Genomic DNA, 19,572 nt, shown 5'->3' with positions numbered 1-19,572 from the left:
TGGGAAATTCAAAAAGACCACAAACAAGACCACAACAATGTGTTACTCTAAAAACGACTAAAATCCTCATAAATGACACTTAAAAGTAATGAAAAAATCAAAATAAAATAAAGTGTGAGCTAATTTACCTCATCGCTGGCATACTTATCGAATGGCGGATGGAGTAGTTGCTACTTTGTAAGCGTTAAAAGGAGGGAGACAAAGAAGTGATTAGGAGCCAAGCGGAGAAGAGGGTTATTAAGGCAACGAGGCAGGCCCAAAGCCAGGCCCACCACTGGAGCAGTCACACACACACAGGGTCACAGTAGGACTGCAGTCAAGTCAAGTCAGTGCAAAGAGGATACTGCCATCTGGTGGTCACTTCAGGTTAATACATTTTTTACATTTATTTAACTAGGCAAGTCAGTTAAAAGAACAAATTCTTATTTACAATGGACGGACTACCCCGGCCAAACCCGGACGACGCTGGGCCAATTGGGACTCCCGATCACGGCGCCAGATGTGATACAGCCTGGATTCGAACCAGGGACTGTAGTGACACCTCTTGCACCGAGATGCAGTGCCTTAGGCCACTCCGGTAATTAATCATTCAAATATGCAGGGAATTAATTTATATGAACTGAACTCCTCTTAAATAATAAAGTAATTAATTAAATCATAACCCGAAGGAACTAGAAGCACAAGCATTTCGCTACACTCGCACTAACATCTGCTAACCATGTGTATGTGACAAATAAAAATTGATTTGAAATGTATCTTTCAATTTTTTTTTTAACTGAATGGTACCAGAGGATCGGCTATGGGATTTACAATCCTATGGCTAGGAGGGTAAGAGTTAAATATTCAGAAAACTGCTAAATAGTTCATTGGTTACTCAGACTATCTGCACACTCACAAGACCATAAACTGAGCGGCCAGTTTATTAGGTACACCCATCTAGCACTGGGTCGGACACCCCTTTGCATCCAGCACAGCCTGAATTCTTCGGGGTATGGAAACATTGCTCAATTGGTATCAAGGGACCTAACGTGTGCCCACCAGCCTGTACACCACCAGCCTGTACACCACCAGCCTGTACCGTTGACACCAGGCAGGATGGAGCCACGGACTCATGCTGCTTACACAAAATCTTGACTCTGCCATCAGCTTGACACAAAAGGAACTAGGATTCGTCAGACCAGGCAATATTTTCCACTCTTCTGTCCAGCGTTGGTGATGGCGTGCCCGACTAGACCTGCTTCTTCTTGATTGTAGATGATAGTAGTGGAACCAGGTGTGGTCGTCTGCTGCAATAGCCAATCCCGTGACAAGGACCGACCAGTTATGCGTTCGGAGATGCCGTTCTGCACACCACTGTTGGAGGCTAGCTCTCCAGGAACAGGGTTGGAGTTTAAACCTACAGGAGGCTAGCTCTCCAGGAACAGGGCTGGAGTGAAAACCTACAGGAGGCTAGCTCTCCAGGAACAGGGCTGAAGTTTAAACCTATAGGAGGCTAGCTCTCCAGGAACAGGGCTGTAGTGAAAACCTACAGGAGGCTAGCTCTCCAGGAACAGGGCTGAAGTTTAAACCTATAGGAGGCTAGCTCTCCAGGAACAGGGCTGTAGTGAAAACCTACAGGAGGCTAGCTCTCCAGGAACAGGGCTGGAGTGAAAACCTATAGGAGGCTAGCTCTCCAGGAACAGGGTTGGAGTGAAAACCTACAGGAGGCTAGCTCTCCAGGAACAGGGTTGGAGTGAAAACCTACAGGAGGCTAGCTCTCCAGGAACAGGGTTGGAGTGAAAACCTACAGGAGGGTAGCTCTCTAGGAACAGGGTTGGAGTGAAAACCTACAGGAGGCTAGCTCGCCAGGAACAGGGTTGGAGTGAAAACCTACAGGAGGCTAGCTCTCCAGGAACAGGGTTGGAGTGAAAACCTACAGGAGGCTAGCTCTCCAGGAACAGGGTTGGAGTGAAAACCTACAGGAGGCTAGCTCTCCAGGAACAGGGTTGGAGTGAAAACCTACAGGAGGCTAGCTCTCCAGGAACAGGGCTGGAGTGAAAACCTACAGGAGGCTAGCTCTCCAGGAACAGGGTTGGAGTGAAAACATACAGGAGGCTAGCTCTCCAGGAACAGGGTTGGAGTGAAAACCTACAGGAGGCTAGCTCTCCAGGAACAGGGTTGGAGTTTAAACCTATAGGAGGCTAGCTCTCCAGGAACAGGGTTGGAGTGAAAATCTACAGGAGGCTAGCTCTCCAGGAACAGGGTTGGAGTGAAAACCTACAGGAGGCTAGCTCTCCAGGAACAGGGTTGGAGTTTAAACCTATAGGAGGCTAGCTCTCCAGGAACAGGGTTGGAGTGAAAATCTACAGGAGGCTAGCTCTCCAGGAACAGGGTTGGAGAGTCCTGTCCTAGATACATGAGGAGGCTGGCCGTTACTGAGATACTGGAACCGGCACGCCTGGCCCAGACAACCACTTTTAGCGTGTTATGGTCAAGGTAATTCGTTTAGCCCATTCTAAACTTTCAAATAGAACAGTAACTGAATGCTTCGATGCCTGTCTGCCTGCTTCATATATCCACAGCCACGTGACTCACTGTCTGTAGGAGAGATCCATTTTTTGTGAACGAGGGGTGGTGTACCTAATAAACTGGCCACCAAGTGTGTAAACACACTCTGCTGCTACTCTGTTCTTTATTTTACTCTCATCATCTTATTATTATCTATCCTGATGCCTAGTCACTTTACCCTGTCTTCATGTACATATCTACCTCAAATACCTTATTATTATCTATCCTGATGTCTAGTCACTTTACCCTCCTTCATGTACATATCTACCTCAGATACCTTATTATTATCTATCCTGATGTCTAGTCACTTTACCCTCCTTCATGTACATATCTACCTCAAATACATGTAGCTTCATTCTTGTTTATTCTATTCCTCGTGTTACCATTATTCTTTTACTCTGCATCGTTGCGAAGGACTCGTTAAGGAAGCATCTCACGGTTAAGTCTACACCTGTTGTATTCAGCATTTCACGGTAAAGTCTACACCTGTTGTATTCAGCATTTCACGGTTAAGTCTACACCTGTTGTATTCAGCATTTCACGGTTAAATAAATAAATAAATAAAGACTATAGTTGTATTAAACAGTCAGGACCTCTCGGTAAGTGATCATAGTAAGTGATGGAAGTCGGTGAAGTGGATTGTTCCAGCAGCACAGAGTAGGTCTTACCTAAAGGAGTTAGAGAACGGCAGCGCTCTGTAGACCAGACGCAGCAATAAAAAATAAAAAAAGAGAAACAAAAAAACACAGAGTGAGGCGCAAGAAGCAACGAGCTGAGCAGAGCGAGACTATTTAACACAAGGGGTACGTCCCAAATGGAATGGCACCCTCTTCCCTATATAGTGCACTACTTTAGACCAGAGCCCTATGGCACCCTGTTCACTACATAGTGCACTACTTTGAGACCAGAGCCCCATGGCACCCTATTCCCTATATAGTGCACTACTTTAGACCAGAGCCCTATAGCACCCTATTCCCTATATAGTGCACTACTTTAGACCAGAGCCCTATGGCACCCTATTCCCTATATAGTGCACTACTTTAGACCAGAGCCGTATGGCACCCTATTCCCTATATAGTGCACTACTTTAGACCAGAGCCCTATGGCACCCTATTCCCTATATAGTGCACTACTTTAGACCAGAGCCCTATGGCACCCTATTCCCTATATAGTGCACTACTTTAGACCAGAGCCCTATGGCACCCTATTCCCTATATAGTGCACTACTTTAGACCAGAGCCCTATGGCACCCTATTCCCTATATAGTGCACTACTTTAGACCAGAGCCCTATGGCACCCTATTCCCTATATAGTGCACTACTTTAGACCAGAGCCCTATGGCACCCTATTCCCTATATAGTGCACTACTTTAGACCAGAGCCCTATGGCACCCTATTCCCTATATAGTGCACTACTTTAGACCAGAGCCCTATGGCACCCTATTCCCTATATAGTGCACTACTAGATCAGAGTCTATGTGCACCCTATTCCCTAGTATAGTACCGCTAGAATTACGAGTCTGCCCATGGCAATCTCATTCCCTATATAGTACTACTTTAGACCAGAGCCCTATGGCACCCTATTCCCTATAGCGCACTACTTTAGACCAGAGCCTCACAGGCAACCTATTCCCTATGTGCACTACTTTAGACCAGAGCCCTAATGGCACCCTGTTCACTACATAGTGCACTACTTTAGACCAGAGCCCCATGGCACCCTATTCCCTATATAGTGCACTACTTTAGACCAGAGCCCTATGGCACCCTGTTCACTACATAGTGCACTACTTTAGACCAGAGCCCTATGGCACCCTATTCCCTATATAGTGCACTACTTTAGACCAGAGCCCTATGGCACCCTGTTCACTACATAGTGCACTACTTTAGACCAGAGCCCTATGGCACCCTATTCCCTATATAGTGCACTACTTTAGACCAGAGCCCTATGGCACCCTATTCCCTATATAGTGCACTACTTTAGACCAGAGCCCTATGGCACCCTATTCCCTACATAGTGCACTACTTTAGACCAGAGGCCTATGGCACCCTATTCCCTACATAGTGCACTACTTTAGACCAGAGGCCTATGGCACCCTATTCCCTACATAGTGCACTATTTTAGACCATAGGGCTATATAGGGGAAAAGTTGGCATTCGGGACACTAGCAGGTATTGAAATAATTTAAGAAGAAAACCTCATTGAAATGCACAAGTCAGCCATGTTTTTTTTTTATTAAATTTTTTCAAAACCTGGTAGCAATGATGGTGATGGGGGACATGATAGATGGCATTGAACACCAGGTCCCATGTTCTGCAACCCTGCTGTAGGGTATACAGACCTATAGTCAGTCTGGTCTAATTCAACAACCCTGCTGTAGGGGAGTATACAGACCTATAGTCTGGTCTAATTCAACAACCCTGCTGTAGGGAGTATACAGACCTATAGTCTGGTCTAATTCAACAACCCTGCTGTAGGGAGCATACAGACCTATAGTCTGGTCTAATTCAACAACCCTGCTGTAGGGAGCATACAGACCTATAGTCTGGTCTAATTCAACAACCCTGCTGTAGGGAGCATACAGACCTATAGTCTGGTCTAATTCAACAACCCTGCTGTGGGAGTATACAAGACCTAGTCTGGTCTAATTCAACAACCCTGCTGTAGGGAGCATACAGACCTATAGTCTGGTCTAATTCAACAACCCTGCTGTAGGGAGTATACAGACCTATAGTCTGGTCTAATTCAACAACCCTGCTGTAGGGAGTATACAGACCTATAATCTGGTCTAATTCAACAACCCTGCTGTAGGGAGTATACAGACCTATAGTCTGGTCTAATTCTACAACCCTGCTGTAGGGAGTATACAGACCTATAGTCAGTCTGGTCTAATTCAACAACCCTGCTGTAGGGAGCATACAGACCTATAATCTGGTCTAATTCAACAACCCTGCTGTAGGGAGTATACAGACCTATAGTCTGGTCTAATTCTACAACCCTGCTGTAGGGAGTATACAGACCTATAGTCAGTCTGGTCTAATTCAACAACCCTGCTGTAGGGAGTATACAGACCTATAGTCTGGTCTAATTCTACAACCCTGCTGTAGGGAGTATACAGACCTATAGTCAGTCTGGTCTAATTCAACAACCCTGCTGTAGGGAGTATACAGACCTATAGTCTGGTCTAATTCAACAACCCTGCTGTAGGGAGGATACAGACCTATAGTTAGAGTAATGGATCTGTTGCAAGGCCAGAGTAATGGATCGGTTGCAAGGCCAGAGTAATGGATCTGTTTGCAAGGCCAGAGTAATGGATCTGTTGCAAGGCCAGAGTAATGGATCGCTTGCAAGGCCAGAGTAATGGATCGGTTGCAAGGCCAGAGTAATGGATCGGTTGCAAGACCAGAGTAATGGATCTGTTGCAAGGCCAGAGTAATGGATCGGTTGCAAGGCCAGAGTAATGGATCGTTGCAAGGCCAGAGTAATGGATCTGTTGCAAGGCCAGAGTAATGGATCTGTTGCAAGGCCAGAGTAATGGATCTGTTGCAAGCGTCGAGAATAGTGGATCGGTTGCAATGCCAGAGTAATGGATCTGTTGCAAGGCCAGAGTAATGGATCTGTTGCAAGGCCAGAGTAATGGATCCAGGAACAGGGAAACAAGGAGAGGGTGATGACACACACGTCAACGTGGACTTGGACAACATTAATAATAATAGTAATAATAATAATAATGAATAGTTAATGTTAGTAGACATATTCCTGAGATCTAAGTAGACACTAAGAGATAATATGTTACGAGGGTGATAGATGAATGGATGGATTATTTACAACAAATTATTAAAGTGTTGAATCAAACCACATGTTAAAAAAAGGCCTTCAGACATTTGGTTCGATTACAAGAGATCTATAACATGGCTGTAAAAAAGCATGGTCCTCCATGGCTAGTTGAAGTTGGAGCAACCAAGTGGAATTGACTGCAGACAAAGGCGGTTATTAGTCAAATCTGGGAGGGTGAGGGTGGGGGGGTTAGTGTAAAATCTACAGTGTCTACTTCCAGAAGTCTTCCAGGAGAGTAAACGCAGATAGTGTTTTCTACATCAGAGCTGCCAAACACTCCTCCTGGAAAACTACTGGCTAATCAAGGTCCCTGGGGGCCTCATTCATAAATGTTGCAGCTAATCAAGGCCCTGGGGGCCTCATTCATAAATGTTGCATACGCACAAAAAGTAGTCATTTATAAAATCGTAGCTTGACGTGAGCATGTGGGGAAGAACATGTGCTTAGCCTCCCACAAACCTTTAGACCAGGAGCACGCAGTGTCTAGTGTTTGAATCATTACATTCCCAGAAAGCAACAGTAGGCTATAGTAGCCTTCTGCAGGAATATATGACAATATTTTACAATATAATACAATATTTTTTATTTAAAAACCTAAATATAATAAAAATGCTATGATTTGCCGTTAATGAGAAGAGCAAAATAATTTGAGTTAAAAAAAAAAAAATCTTTACATTGTAAATTAATTAGGAATCAGCATCCGTTTCATTTCCATGATCATCGCAAGAATAAATTCACCTTTTCTGACAGATGGTTTCATACCGGTGAAATATCCCATCTTAACTTATGCAGTAGTTTTTTATTTATTTAACTAGGCAAGTCAATTAAGAACAAATTCTTATTTTCAATGACGGCCTAGGAACAGTGGGTTAACTGCCTTTTCAGGGGCAGAACGACAGATTTGTACCTTGTCCCGCGCTCGGGGTTTGAACTTGCAACCTTTTTCGGTTACTAGTCCAACGCTCTAACCACTAGCTACCCTGCCGCCTCTACACTCTAACCACTAGGCTGCCGCCTACACTCTAACCACTAGTCTACCCTGCCGCCTCTACCTAACCACTAGTCTACCCTGCCGCCTCTACACTCTAACCACTAGGCTACCCTGCCGCCTCTACACTCTAACCACTAGGCTACCCTGCCGCCTCTACACTCTAACCACTAGGCTACCCTGCCGCCTCTACACTCTAACCACTAGGCTACCCTGCCGCCTCTACACTCTAACCACCAGGCTACCCTGCCGCTCTACACTCTAACCACTAGGCTACCCTGCCGCCTCTACACTCTAACCACTAGGCTACCCTGCCGCCTCTACCTCTAACCACTAGGCTACCCTGCCGCCTCTACACTCTAACCACTAGGCTACCCTGCCGCCTCCTACACTCTAACCACTAGGCTACCCTGCCGCCTCTACACTCTAACCACTAGGCTACCCTGCCCGCCCTCTACACTCTAACCACTAGGCTACCCTGCCGCCTCTACACTCTAACCACTAGGCTACCATGCCGCCTCCTACACTCTAACCACTAGGCTACCCTGCCGCCTCTACACACTAACCACTAGGCCACCCTGCCGCCCTCTACACTAACCACTAGGCTACCCTGCCGCCTCTACACTAACCACTAGGCTACCCTGCCGCTCTACACTAACCACTAGGCTACCCTGCCGCCTCTACACTAACCACTAGGCTACCCTGCCGCCTCTACACTAACCACTAGGCTACCCTGCCGCCTCTACACTAACCACTAGGCTACCCTGCCGCCTCTACACTAACCACTAGGCTACCCTGCCGCCTCCACACTAACCACTAGGCTACCCTGCCGCCTCCACACTAACCACTAGGCTACCCTGCCGCCTCCACTCTAACCACTAGGCTACCCTGCCGCCTCTACACTCTAACCACTAGGCTACCCTGCCGCCTCTACACTCTAACCACTAGGCTACCCTGCCGCCTCTACACTCTAACCACTAGGCTACCCTGTCGCCTCTACACTCTAACCACTAGTCTACCCTGTCGCCTCTACACTCTAACCACTAGGCTACCCTGCCGCCTCTACACTAACCACTAGGCTACCCTGCCGCCTCTACACTCTAACCACTAGGCTACCCTGCCGCCTCTACACTCTAACCACTAGGCTACCCTGCCGTAGCCTCTACACTCTAACCACTAGGCTACCCTGCCGCCTCTACACTAACCACTAGGCTACCCTGCCGCCTCTACACTAACCACTAGGCTACCCTGCCCCGCCTCTACACTAACCACTAGGCTACCCTGCCGCCTCTACACTAACCACTAGGCTACCCTGCCGCCTCTACTCTAACCACTAGGCTACCCTGCCGCCTCTACACTCTAACCACTAGGCTACCCTGTCGCCTCTACACTCTAACCACTAGGCTACCCTGCCGCCTCTACACTCTAACCACTAGGCTACCCTGCCGCCTCTACACTCTAACCACTAGGCTACCCTGCCGCCTCTACCTCTAACCACTAGGCTACCCTGCCGCCTCTACACTCTAACCACCAGGCCCTGCCGCCTCTACACTCTAACCACTAGGCTACCCTGCCGCCTCTACACTCTAACCACTAGGCTACCCTGCCGCCTCTACACTCTAACCACTAGGCTACCCTGCCGCCTCTACACTCTAACCACTAGGCTACCCCTGCCGCCTCTACACTCTAACCACTAGGCTACCCCTGCCGCCTCTACACTCTAACCACTAGGCTACCCTGCCGCCTCTACACTCTAACCACTAGGCTACCCTGCCGCCTCTACACTCTAACCACTAGGCTACCCTGCCGCCTCTACACTCTAACCACTAGGCTACCCTGCCGCCTCTACACTCTAACCACTAGGCTACCCTGCCGCCTCTACACTCTAACCACTAGGCTACCCTGCCGCCTCTACACTCTAACCACTAGGCACCCTGCCGCCTCTACACTCTAACCACCAGCTACCCTGCCGCCTCTACACCTAACCACTAGGCTACCCTGCCGCCTCTACACTAACCACTAGGCTACCCTGCCGCCTCTACCCTAAACAACCACTAGGCTACCCTGCCGCCTCTACACTAACCACTAGGCTACCCTGCCGCCTCTACACTAGCCACCAGGCTACCCTGCCGCCTCTACACTAACCACTAGGCTACCCTGCCGCCTCTACACTAACCACTAGGCTACCCTGCCGCCTCTACACTAACCACTAGGCTACCCTGCCGCCTCCACACTAACCACTAGGCTACCCTGCCGCCTCCACACTAACCACTAGGCTACCCTGCCGCCTCCACTCTAACCACTAGGCTACCCTGCCGCCTCTACACTCTAACCACTAGGCTACCCTGCCGCCTCTACCTCTAACCACTAGGCTACCCCTGCCGCCTCCTACCTCTAACCACTAGGCTACCCTGTCGCCTCTACACTCTAACCACTAGTCTACCCTGTCGCCTCTACACTCTAACCCACTAGGCTACCCTGCCGCCTCTACACTAACCACTAGGCTACCCTGCCGCCTCTACCTCTAACCACTAGGCTACCCTGCCGCCTCTACCTCCTAACCACTAGGGCTCCCCTGCCGCCTCTACCTCTAACCACTGGAAGCTACCCTGCCGCCTCTACACTAACCATAGGCTACCCTGCCGCCTCTACACTAACCACTAGGCTACCCTGCCGCCTCTACACTAACCACTAGGCTACCCTGCCGCCTCTACACTAACCACTAGGCTACCCTGCCGCCTCTACTCTAACCACTAGGCTACCCTGCCGCCTCTACACTCTAACCACTAGGCTACCCTGTCGCCTCTACACTCTAACCACTAGGCTACCCTGCCGCCTCTACACTCTAACCACTAGGCTACCCTGCCGCCTCTACACTCTAACCACTAGGCTACCCTGCCGCCTCTACACTCTAACCACTAGGCTACCCTGCCGCCTCTACACTCTAACCACTAGGCTACCCTGCCGCCTCTACACTCTAACCACTAGGCTACCCTGCCGCCTCTACACTAACCACTAGGCTACCCTGCCGCCTCTACACTAACCACTAGGCTACCCTGCCGCCTCTACACTAACCACTAGGCTACCCTGCCGCCTCTACACTAACCACTAGGCTACCCTGCCGCCTCTACACTAACCACTAGGCTACCCTGCCGCCTCTACACTAACCACTAGGCTACCCTGCCGCCTCTACACTAACCACTAGGCTACCCTGCCGCCTCTACACTAACCACTAGGCTACCCTGCCGCCTCTACACTAACCACTAGGCTACCCTGCCGCCTCTACACTAACCACTAGGCTACCCTGCCGCCTCTACACTCTAACCACTAGGCTACCCTGCCGCCTCTACACTCTAACCACTAGGCTACCCTGCCGCCTCTACACTCTAACCACTAGGCTACCCTGTCGCCTCTACACTCTAACCACTAGTCTACCCTGTCGCCTCTACACTCTAACCACTAGTCTACCCTGTCGCCTCTACACTCTAACCACTAGGCTACCCTGTCGCCTCTACACTCTAACCACTAGGCTACCCTGCCGCCTCTACACTCTAACCACTAGGCTACCCTGCCTCCTCTACACTCTAACCACTAGGCTACACCTCCAAAGACATTTAATCAAGTCCACCATTGCCATTTCCTTTAGCTTGGGTCTTGGCCTAATTTCCATATTTACAAAGTACAAAAAAAACACACGATTGAGCAGATCGTAAAAAGGTGAATGATGGGCGTTTCCAGGCAGCGTGACAACGCTCGTTGACACACACGCAGTTTAACAACAGGTCTGACTCACTGTATATTATAAATCAATATTTGTGCACAGTCTTTTCATGAAAGGAAGCACGCAGATATTGAGTGTCAAATTGACCCAACGGTTCTAAAATGAGGCCCCAGGTGTGCAGCGGAATCAGGTGTTCTAGATTAGGGAGGCGGGACTAGCTCTCACCAGAAAGAGGGTTGTTGTGGCCTCACCAAATAAACGTATACAACCTAATGGAAAAGAGGACTGAGGTGACACCTCTAGGTTTTACAACTCCGTGCTTGTCCGAAACTGCTCTACAGAAAGGGATTGAGGGCGGCCATTTTGAGTCTTGGTCTGTACCTCATGTCTCCCAGTTTCCTGCTGAGGGCAGTTCCCATGGTGGAGAAGGCAGCTGTGGTCTTCTGTCCCGCCACAGACAGGGTCTCCTGTGTCTTCTTGTACCTGGCGGGAGAGGATAGATACACTAAATATACATATCATTAGAACATGATTGAAAAACAGGACTTAGTTTAGAATAGATTACGCCTCTGTCGCGAGCAGAAGGAAGATTATTTGCCACTAAGGGGTTAATAAGTCTGACAGACAAGAGCAGCAAAACAAGAATGCAGAAATACTGAGGAATTAGCAAGAGTTCCTATCTACCAACCCAGTAGGGTGAGGAGGACTACCAACCCAGTAGGGTGAGGAGGACTACCAACCCAGTAGGGTGAGGAGGACTACCAACCCAGTAGGGTGAGGAGGACTACCAACCCAGTAGGGTGAGGAGGACTACCAACCCAGTAGGGTGAGGAGGACTACCAACCCAGTAGAGTGAGGAGCACTACCAACCCAGTAGAGTGAGGAGCACTACCAACCCAGTAGAGTGAGGAGCACTACCAACCCAGTAGGGTGAGGAGGACTACCAACCCAGTAGGGTGAGGAGGACTACCAACCCAGTAGGGTGAGGAGGACTACCAACCCAGTAGGGTGAGGAGCACTACCAACCCAGTAGGGTGAGGAGGACTACCAACCCAGTAGGTTGAGGAGGTCTACCAACCCAGTAGGGTGAGGAGGTCTACCAACCCAGTAGGGTGAGGAGGACTACCAACCCAGTAGGGTGAGGAGGTCTACCAACCCAGTAGGGTGAGGAGGTCTACCAACCCAGTAGGGTGAGGAGGACTACCAACCCAGTAGGGTGAGGAGGACTACCAACCCAGTAGGGTGAGGAGGACTACCAACCCAGTAGGGTGAGGAGCACTACCAACCCAGTAGGGTGAGGAGGACTACCAACCCAGTAGGGTGAGGAGGTCTACCAACCCAGTAGGGTGAGGAGGACTACCAACCCAGTAGGGTGAGGAGGACTACCAACCCAGTAGGGTGAGGAGGACTACCAACCCAGTAGGGTGAGGAGGACTACCAACCCAGTAGGGTGAGGAGGTCTACCAACCCAGTAGGGTGAGGAGGACTACCAACCCAGTAGGGTGAGGAGGACTACCAACCCAGTAGGGTGAGGAGGACTACCAACCCAGTAGGGTGAGGAGGACTACCAACCCAGTAGGGTGAGGAGGACTACCAACCCAGTAGAGTGAGGAGGACTACCAACCCAGTAGGGTGAAGAGGACTACCAACCCAGTAGGGTGAGGAGGACTACCAACCCAGTAGGGTGAGGAGGACTACCAACCCAGTAGAGTGAGGAGCACTACCAACCCAGTAGGGTGAGGAGCACTACCAACCCAGTAGGGTGAGGAGGACTACCAACCCAGTAGGGTGAGGAGCACTACCAACCCAGTAGAGTGAGGAGCACTACCAACCCAGTAGAGTGAGGAGGACTACCAACCCAGTAGGGTGAGGAGGACTACCAACCCAGTAGGGTGAGGAGGACTACCAACCCAGTAGGGTGAGGAGGACTACCAACCCAGTAGGGTGAGGAGGACTACCAACCCACAGTAGAGTGAGGAGGACTACCAACCCAGTAGAGTGAGGAGGACTATGGCCCAGGGTGAGGAGGACTACCAGCCCAGGAGGGTGAAGAGGACTACCAACCCAGTAGAGTGGAGGAGGACTACCAACCCAGCAGGGTGAGGAGGACTACCAACCCAGTAGAGTGAGGAGGACTCACCAACCCAGTAGGGCAAGGGTGAGGAGGACTACCAACCCAGGAGGGTGAGGAGGACTACCAACCCAGTAGGGTGAGGAGGACTACCAACCCAGTAGGTGAGGAGGACTACCTCCAGTAGGGTGAGGAGGACTACCAACCCAGTAGGGCAGGAGGAGGACTACCAACCCAGGGTGAGGAGGACTACCAACCCAGTGAGGGCAGAGGGGAGGAGGACTACCAACCCAGTAGGTGAGGAGGACTACCAACCCAGTAGGGTGAGGAGGACTACCAACCCAGTAGAGACTACCAACCCAGTAGGGTGAGGAGGACTACCAACCCAGTAGAGTGAGGAGGACTACCAACCCAGTAGAGTGAGGAGGACTACCAACCCCAGTAGAGTGAGGAGGACTACCAACCCACAGTAGAGTGAGGAGGACTACCAACCCAGCAGGGTGAGGAGGTCTACCAACCCAGTAGGGTGAGGAGGTCTACCAACCCAGTAGGGTGAGGAGGTCTACCAACCCAGTAGGGTGAGGAGGACTACCAACCCAGTAGGGGAGGAGGACTACCAACCCAGTAGGGTGAGGAGGACTACCAACCCAGTAGGAGTGAGGAGGACTACCAACCCAGTAGAGTGAGGAGGACTACCAACCCAGTAGAGGAGGAGGACTACCAACCCAGTAGAGTGAGGAGCACTACCAACCCAGTAGAGTGAGGAGGACTACCAACCCAGTAGAGTGAGGAGGACTACCAACCCAGTAGAGTGAGGAGGACTACCAACCCAGCAGAGTGAGGAGGACTACCAACCCAGTAGGGTGAGGAGGACTACCAACCCAGGAGGTGAGGAGGACTACCAACCCAGGAGGGTGAGGAGGACTACCACCCAGTAGGGTGAGGAGGACTACCAACCCAGTAGGGTGAGGAGGACTACCAACCAGTAGGGTGAGGACTACCAACCCAGTAGGGTGAGGAGGAGTGTTAAGGAGAGCAGGTTGTTGCACAAAACAGCTTAAACTTATCCCTGATCTTTCAAACGAGGCATTTCAGGCTTATTTCAGATGTTTTAAACAGAAATGTTAATTATTATAATAATAATAATAATAATGGGATAATTGGGACAGAATAATTTGTGACCCATTAGTATTGCAGTACCAACTTAAAGCAGAAAACTACCCAGACATCACTGTGCTTAAATCCCCACACTGAGTCTTTATAGAACCATCCACCGCAGGCTTCTAAACCAGGCGTCCCACAACGGATCGGAACACATTCCTGCCCATAGTATTTATAAGCCCACCACAGCCCTCTGAAAGGATGGCTGTTAGGCGTGTTGGAGCCACCCTGTACAGGCCTCACACAAGCAGGTGATCAAAAGTTAAGTCACCCCTGATCGAGTAATCATGTCTTACTAGCCATCCGTTCAGTACACAAGTCTCTATGTCTAAGTCCTCTCATCTTTATCCCAGAAAACTGATTTCCTATTCAGACTGACTGACCAATGCAAAAAATGGTATTGATGACTGTATGATAATACTGAGAAGACAGTTGGAGAAACTATGGCTCATCAATTAATGACATCTTGTTACACTTCGTACAGCGGGTCAGAGGTGATGACTATTCAGCTGACCAGACAAATATAACCGTTGTTGTTGTTGTTGTTGTCCCACACAAGCTCACATGATTTAGGTGAAGGTGGTCATGCAGGGCCATCCAAATACCACCAGCCAAACAGAAGAGAGGCAGGAACAGTCAGAAAGCCCCTCCCCCTCCAATCAAACAGCAGGAACAGTCAAAAGCCCCTCCTCCAATCAAACAGCATGAACAGTCAGAAGCCCCTCCCCCCTCCGGGCAAACAGCATGAACAGTCAGAAGCCCCTCCCCTCCAATCAAACAGCATGAAATGTCAGAAGCCCCTCCCCCTCCGGGCAAACAGCATGAACAGACAGAAGCCCCTCCCTCCGGGCAAACAGCATGAACAGGGCAAACAGCATGAACAGTCAGAAGCCCCTCCCCCTCCAATCAAACAGCATGAACAGTCAGAAGCCCCTCCCCTCCAATCAAACAGCATGAACAGTCAGAAGCCCCTCCCCCTCCAATCCAAACAGCATGAACAGTCAGAAGCCCCTCCCCTCCAATCAAACAGCATGAACAGTCAGAAGCCCCTCCCCCTCCAATCAAACAGCATGAACAGTCAGAAGCCCTCCCCCTCCAATCAAACAGCATGAACAGTCAGAACCCCTCCCTGCCAATCAAAATGCAACTGCAAAATAAAATAGTTAGAAGCCCCTCCCAATTTCATCCAAAGCTGCAGACGCTGTGAGATAACACAAACAGTCAGGCAAAATAAAAATGACTAACTCAACTCAGCTTACAGAGAGCAATTTCATCCAAAGTTGCAGACGCTTAGAGATATCTACGGAAAAAGTAGGACATAACTAGAACCCTTATTACACACACACACACACACACACACACACACACACACACACACACACACACACACACACACACACACACACACACACACACACACACACACACACACACACACACACACACACACACACACACACACACACACACACACACACACACACACACACACACACACAAATATAACAGACAGTCCAAAAACTTGCCACAATACTTGATTTGTTTGAATAGTGCATATACTGGAACAATAGTAACCCTAATGACAATGCATCAGTCTTTGGAAAAGTTCCAGAAAGTGTCGCATTGAATTTCTACGGTTTTATTACAGCTGGGTTTCTCTCAAAACTCGGTCCCTGGGGTCCCCCTCTGGGTGCACGTTTCTGTTGCCAGCCCCAGCGCTACACAGCTGATTCAAATAAACAACATCATCAAGCTTTTGATGATTTGAAATCAGCTGTGTCGCGCTGGGGGGGGGTGGGGGGCAATAAAGCAACCCAGGTGGGGCCACATGAGTTTTGTTAACCCTGCGTTAGAGGGTTAACATGTATCACTAGACACTTTAACTATGCCACTTTGTCTACACACTCATCTCATATGTATATACTGTACTCGATACCATCTACTGTATGCTGCTCTGTACCATCACTCATTCATATATCCTTATGTACATGTTCCTTATCCCCTTACACTGTGTATAAGACAGTAGTTTTGGAATTGTTAGCTAGATTACTTGTTGGTTATCACTGCATTGTCGGAACTAGAAGCACAAGCATTTCGCTACACTCGCATTAACATCTGCTAACCATGTGTATGTGACAAATACAATTTGATTTGATTTGAGGACCCAACACAACACCTTCCTCAAGCTTGGACGTAGTTGGCAGTCACATCTGTGTATTTTTTAGTGATTTATTTTTATTTATTTTTAAAAACTCTTTGTAAATACTTTTCATAAACATAAAATGGACTAAATGTGTCAAGCATTAGAACCTATTGGATTAGTCCTTCGTTGAGCACAAACCATGCACAGTGCCTGAACATCATTGTTAGTGTAATGTTAACATATATAGATGCCTGTCAGTACAGTCACCTGCATGGGAAAGGAGGATGAGGCTTTAGTTCTGCTGTCTACAATGGAAATTGTAGCTGTAGCTGTAGTCTGACTAAAACAATTTTTATTTTTAAATTGACTTTTTTTTAATGCATCTGTAAAAACACTGATACACTGATGATCCTGTCTAGACCCAATTAAGAGATCTCCCACGCAACACACAGACAAACCAAATAAAATACCTGTCTTCTAGGGCCCAGGACCATACCAGTATGGCGACACTCGTTAGTATCGTGGCAAACAAACAAAAACACGAAGCTTACTTGTTTAAGGACAAAGCCCTAATATTGGAAATAAAACACGAAGCGGATTTCACTTGTTTAAGGACAAAGCCCTAATGTTGGAAATAAAACACGAAGCGGATTTCACTTGTTTAAGGACAAAGCCCTAATGTTGGAAATAAAACACGAAGCGGATTTCACTTGTTTAAGGACAAAGCCCTAATGTTGGAAATAAAACACGAAGTGGATTTCACTTGTTTAAGGACAAAACCCTAATGTTGGAAATAAAACACGAAGTGGATTTCACTTGTTTAAGGACAAAACCCTAATGTTGGAAATAAAACACGGTTGATTTCACTTGTTTAAGGACAAAACCCTAATGTTGGAAATAAAACACGAAGTGGATTTCACTTGTTTAAGGACAAACCCTAATGTTGGAAATAAAACACGAAGCAGATTTCACTTGTTTAAGGACAAAACCCTAATGTTGGAAATAAAACACGAAGCGGATTTCACTTGTTTAAGGACAAAGCCCTAATGTTGGAAATAAAACACGAAGCGGATTTCACTTGTTTAAGGACAAAGCCCTAATGTTGGAAATAAAACACGAAGCGGATTTCACTTGTTTAAGGACAAAGCCCTAATGTTGGAAGTAAAAAACATTTCACTTGTTTAAGCGACAACGCCTCTCTAATGTTGGAAGTAAAACACAAGCGGATTTCACTTGTTTAAGGACAAAGCCCTAATGTTGGAAATAAAACACCGGATTTCACTTGTTTAAGGACAAACCCTAATGTTGGAAATAAAACACGAAGCGGATTTCACTTGTTTAAGGACAAAACCCTAATGTTGGAAAGTGGGATTTCACTTTGTTTAAGGACAAAACCCTAATGTTGGAAATAAAACACGAAGCGGTTTCACTTGTTTAAGGACAAAACCCTAATGTTGGAAATAAAACACGAAGCGGATTTCACTTGTTTAAGGACAAAGCCCTAATGTTGGAAATAAAACATTTATTTTCCAAGGTATAGAAAACAATATTTTACATACAGCAGGTTTTAAAAAGACCGAAAGAGTCGAGTCTGTTTCACGTTTTCATTTTTTGCCATGGATTATTCTTATTAGTTTTTGATACTAGCATCACAGCCATAGCGTTATCCCTACACAGGCACTCTCGTTCATTCTACATCCTCACTCCGAGCCACGCGACTGACGCCTCCCAAGCCACGCGACTGACGCCTCAGAGTCACGCGACTGACGCCTCAGAGTCACGCGACTGACGCCTCAGAGTCACGCGACTGACGCCTCAGAGTCACGCGACTGACGCCTCAGAGTCACGCGACTGACGCCTCAGAGCCACGCGACTGACGCTCAGAGCCACGCGACTGTCGTCTCAGAGCCACGCGACTGACGCCCAGAGTCACGCGACTGACGCCCAGAGCCACGCGACCGTCGCTCCAGAGCCACGCGACTGTCGTCTCAGAGCCACGCGACTGTCGTCTCAGAGCCACGCGACTGTCGTCTCAGAGCCACGCGACTGACGGCTCAGAGCCACGCGACTGACGTCTCCGAGCCACGCGACTGACGCCTCAGAGCCACGCGACTGACGTCTCCCGAGCCACGCGACTGACGCCTCAGAGCCACGCGACTGACGCCTCAGAGCCACGCGACTGACGCCTCAGAGCCACGCGACTGACGCCTCAGAGTCACGCGACTGACGCCAGAGTCACGCGACTGACGCTCAGGAGTCACGCGACTGACGCCCAGAGTCACGCGACTGACGCCTGTCACGCGACTGACGCCTCAGAGCCACGCGACTGACGCTCAGAGCCACGCGACTGACGCTCAGAGTCACACGACTGACGCCTCAGAGCCACGCGACTGACGCCTCAGAGCCACGCGACTGACGCCACGCGACTGACGCCTCAGAGTCATATGACTGATCAAGCAAGACAACCGTTTTTTGGGGACCAGCCCACCGCCTTCTCTCCCTCCCTCACCCTGTCTTTCCCTCCTTCTCTCCCTCCCTCACCCTGTCTTTCCCTCCTTCTCTCCCTCACCCTGTCCCTCCCCTCACCCTGTCTTTCCCTCCTTCTCTCCCCTCCCTCACCCTGTCTTTCCCCCTCCTCTCCCTCCTCACACCCTGTCTTTCCCTCCTTCTCTCCCTCCCTCACCCTGTCCCTCCTTCTCTCCCTCCTCACCCTGTCTTTCCCTCCTTCTCTCCCTCCCTCACCCTGTCTTTCCCTCCTCTCTCCCTCCCTCACCCTGTCTTTCCCTCCCTCCTCCCTCCCTCACCCTGTCTTTCCCTCCTTCTCTCCCCTCCCTCACCCCTGTCTTCCCTCCTTCTCCCTCCCTCACCAGTCCCTCAGCTTCCTCCCTCCCCCTGTCTTTCCCCTCCTTCTCCCCTCTCGCCCATGGTCGCTTATCAGTCCAGCTCTCTTTCAGTCTCTTTCGCATTCCAATCCTCCCCTGTCCTCTCCCACACAATCCTGTGGTGGGTCTGGGCTGTTTGTCTGGTGGAGAAACTCTGCTCTCTGTGTGTGTGTTATATTTATGCGCTGAAAGGACAGTGTAAGATTTGCTGACAAATAAGCACCA

General features: G+C 49.2%; 1 protein-coding gene across 1 annotated transcript in view; it reads right to left on the bottom strand.

The window, feature by feature from the left end:
- Positions 1-128: 128 nt before the first annotated feature.
- The window catches only part of LOC124028287 (tumor protein D54-like), a gene marked incomplete at both ends in the record, with an annotated part of 28,825 nt that continues 9,381 nt past the window's right edge, over positions 129-19,572 (bottom strand). The window contains 3 exons of the mRNA XM_046340391.1: positions 129-173; positions 3,216-3,242; positions 11,472-11,573. Coding sequence (XP_046196347.1) covers positions 129-173; positions 3,216-3,242; positions 11,472-11,573 — 174 coding nt within the window. The remainder of the gene's footprint in view (positions 174-3,215; positions 3,243-11,471; positions 11,574-19,572) is intronic.

Source organism: Oncorhynchus gorbuscha, unplaced genomic scaffold, assembly GCF_021184085.1.
Source record: "Oncorhynchus gorbuscha isolate QuinsamMale2020 ecotype Even-year unplaced genomic scaffold, OgorEven_v1.0 Un_scaffold_3975, whole genome shotgun sequence".
NCBI classification, from domain to species: Eukaryota; Metazoa; Chordata; class Actinopteri; order Salmoniformes; family Salmonidae; genus Oncorhynchus; species Oncorhynchus gorbuscha.
Note: the sequence above shows the minus strand (reverse complement) of the source record. Positions and strands in the feature narration are given on the sequence as shown.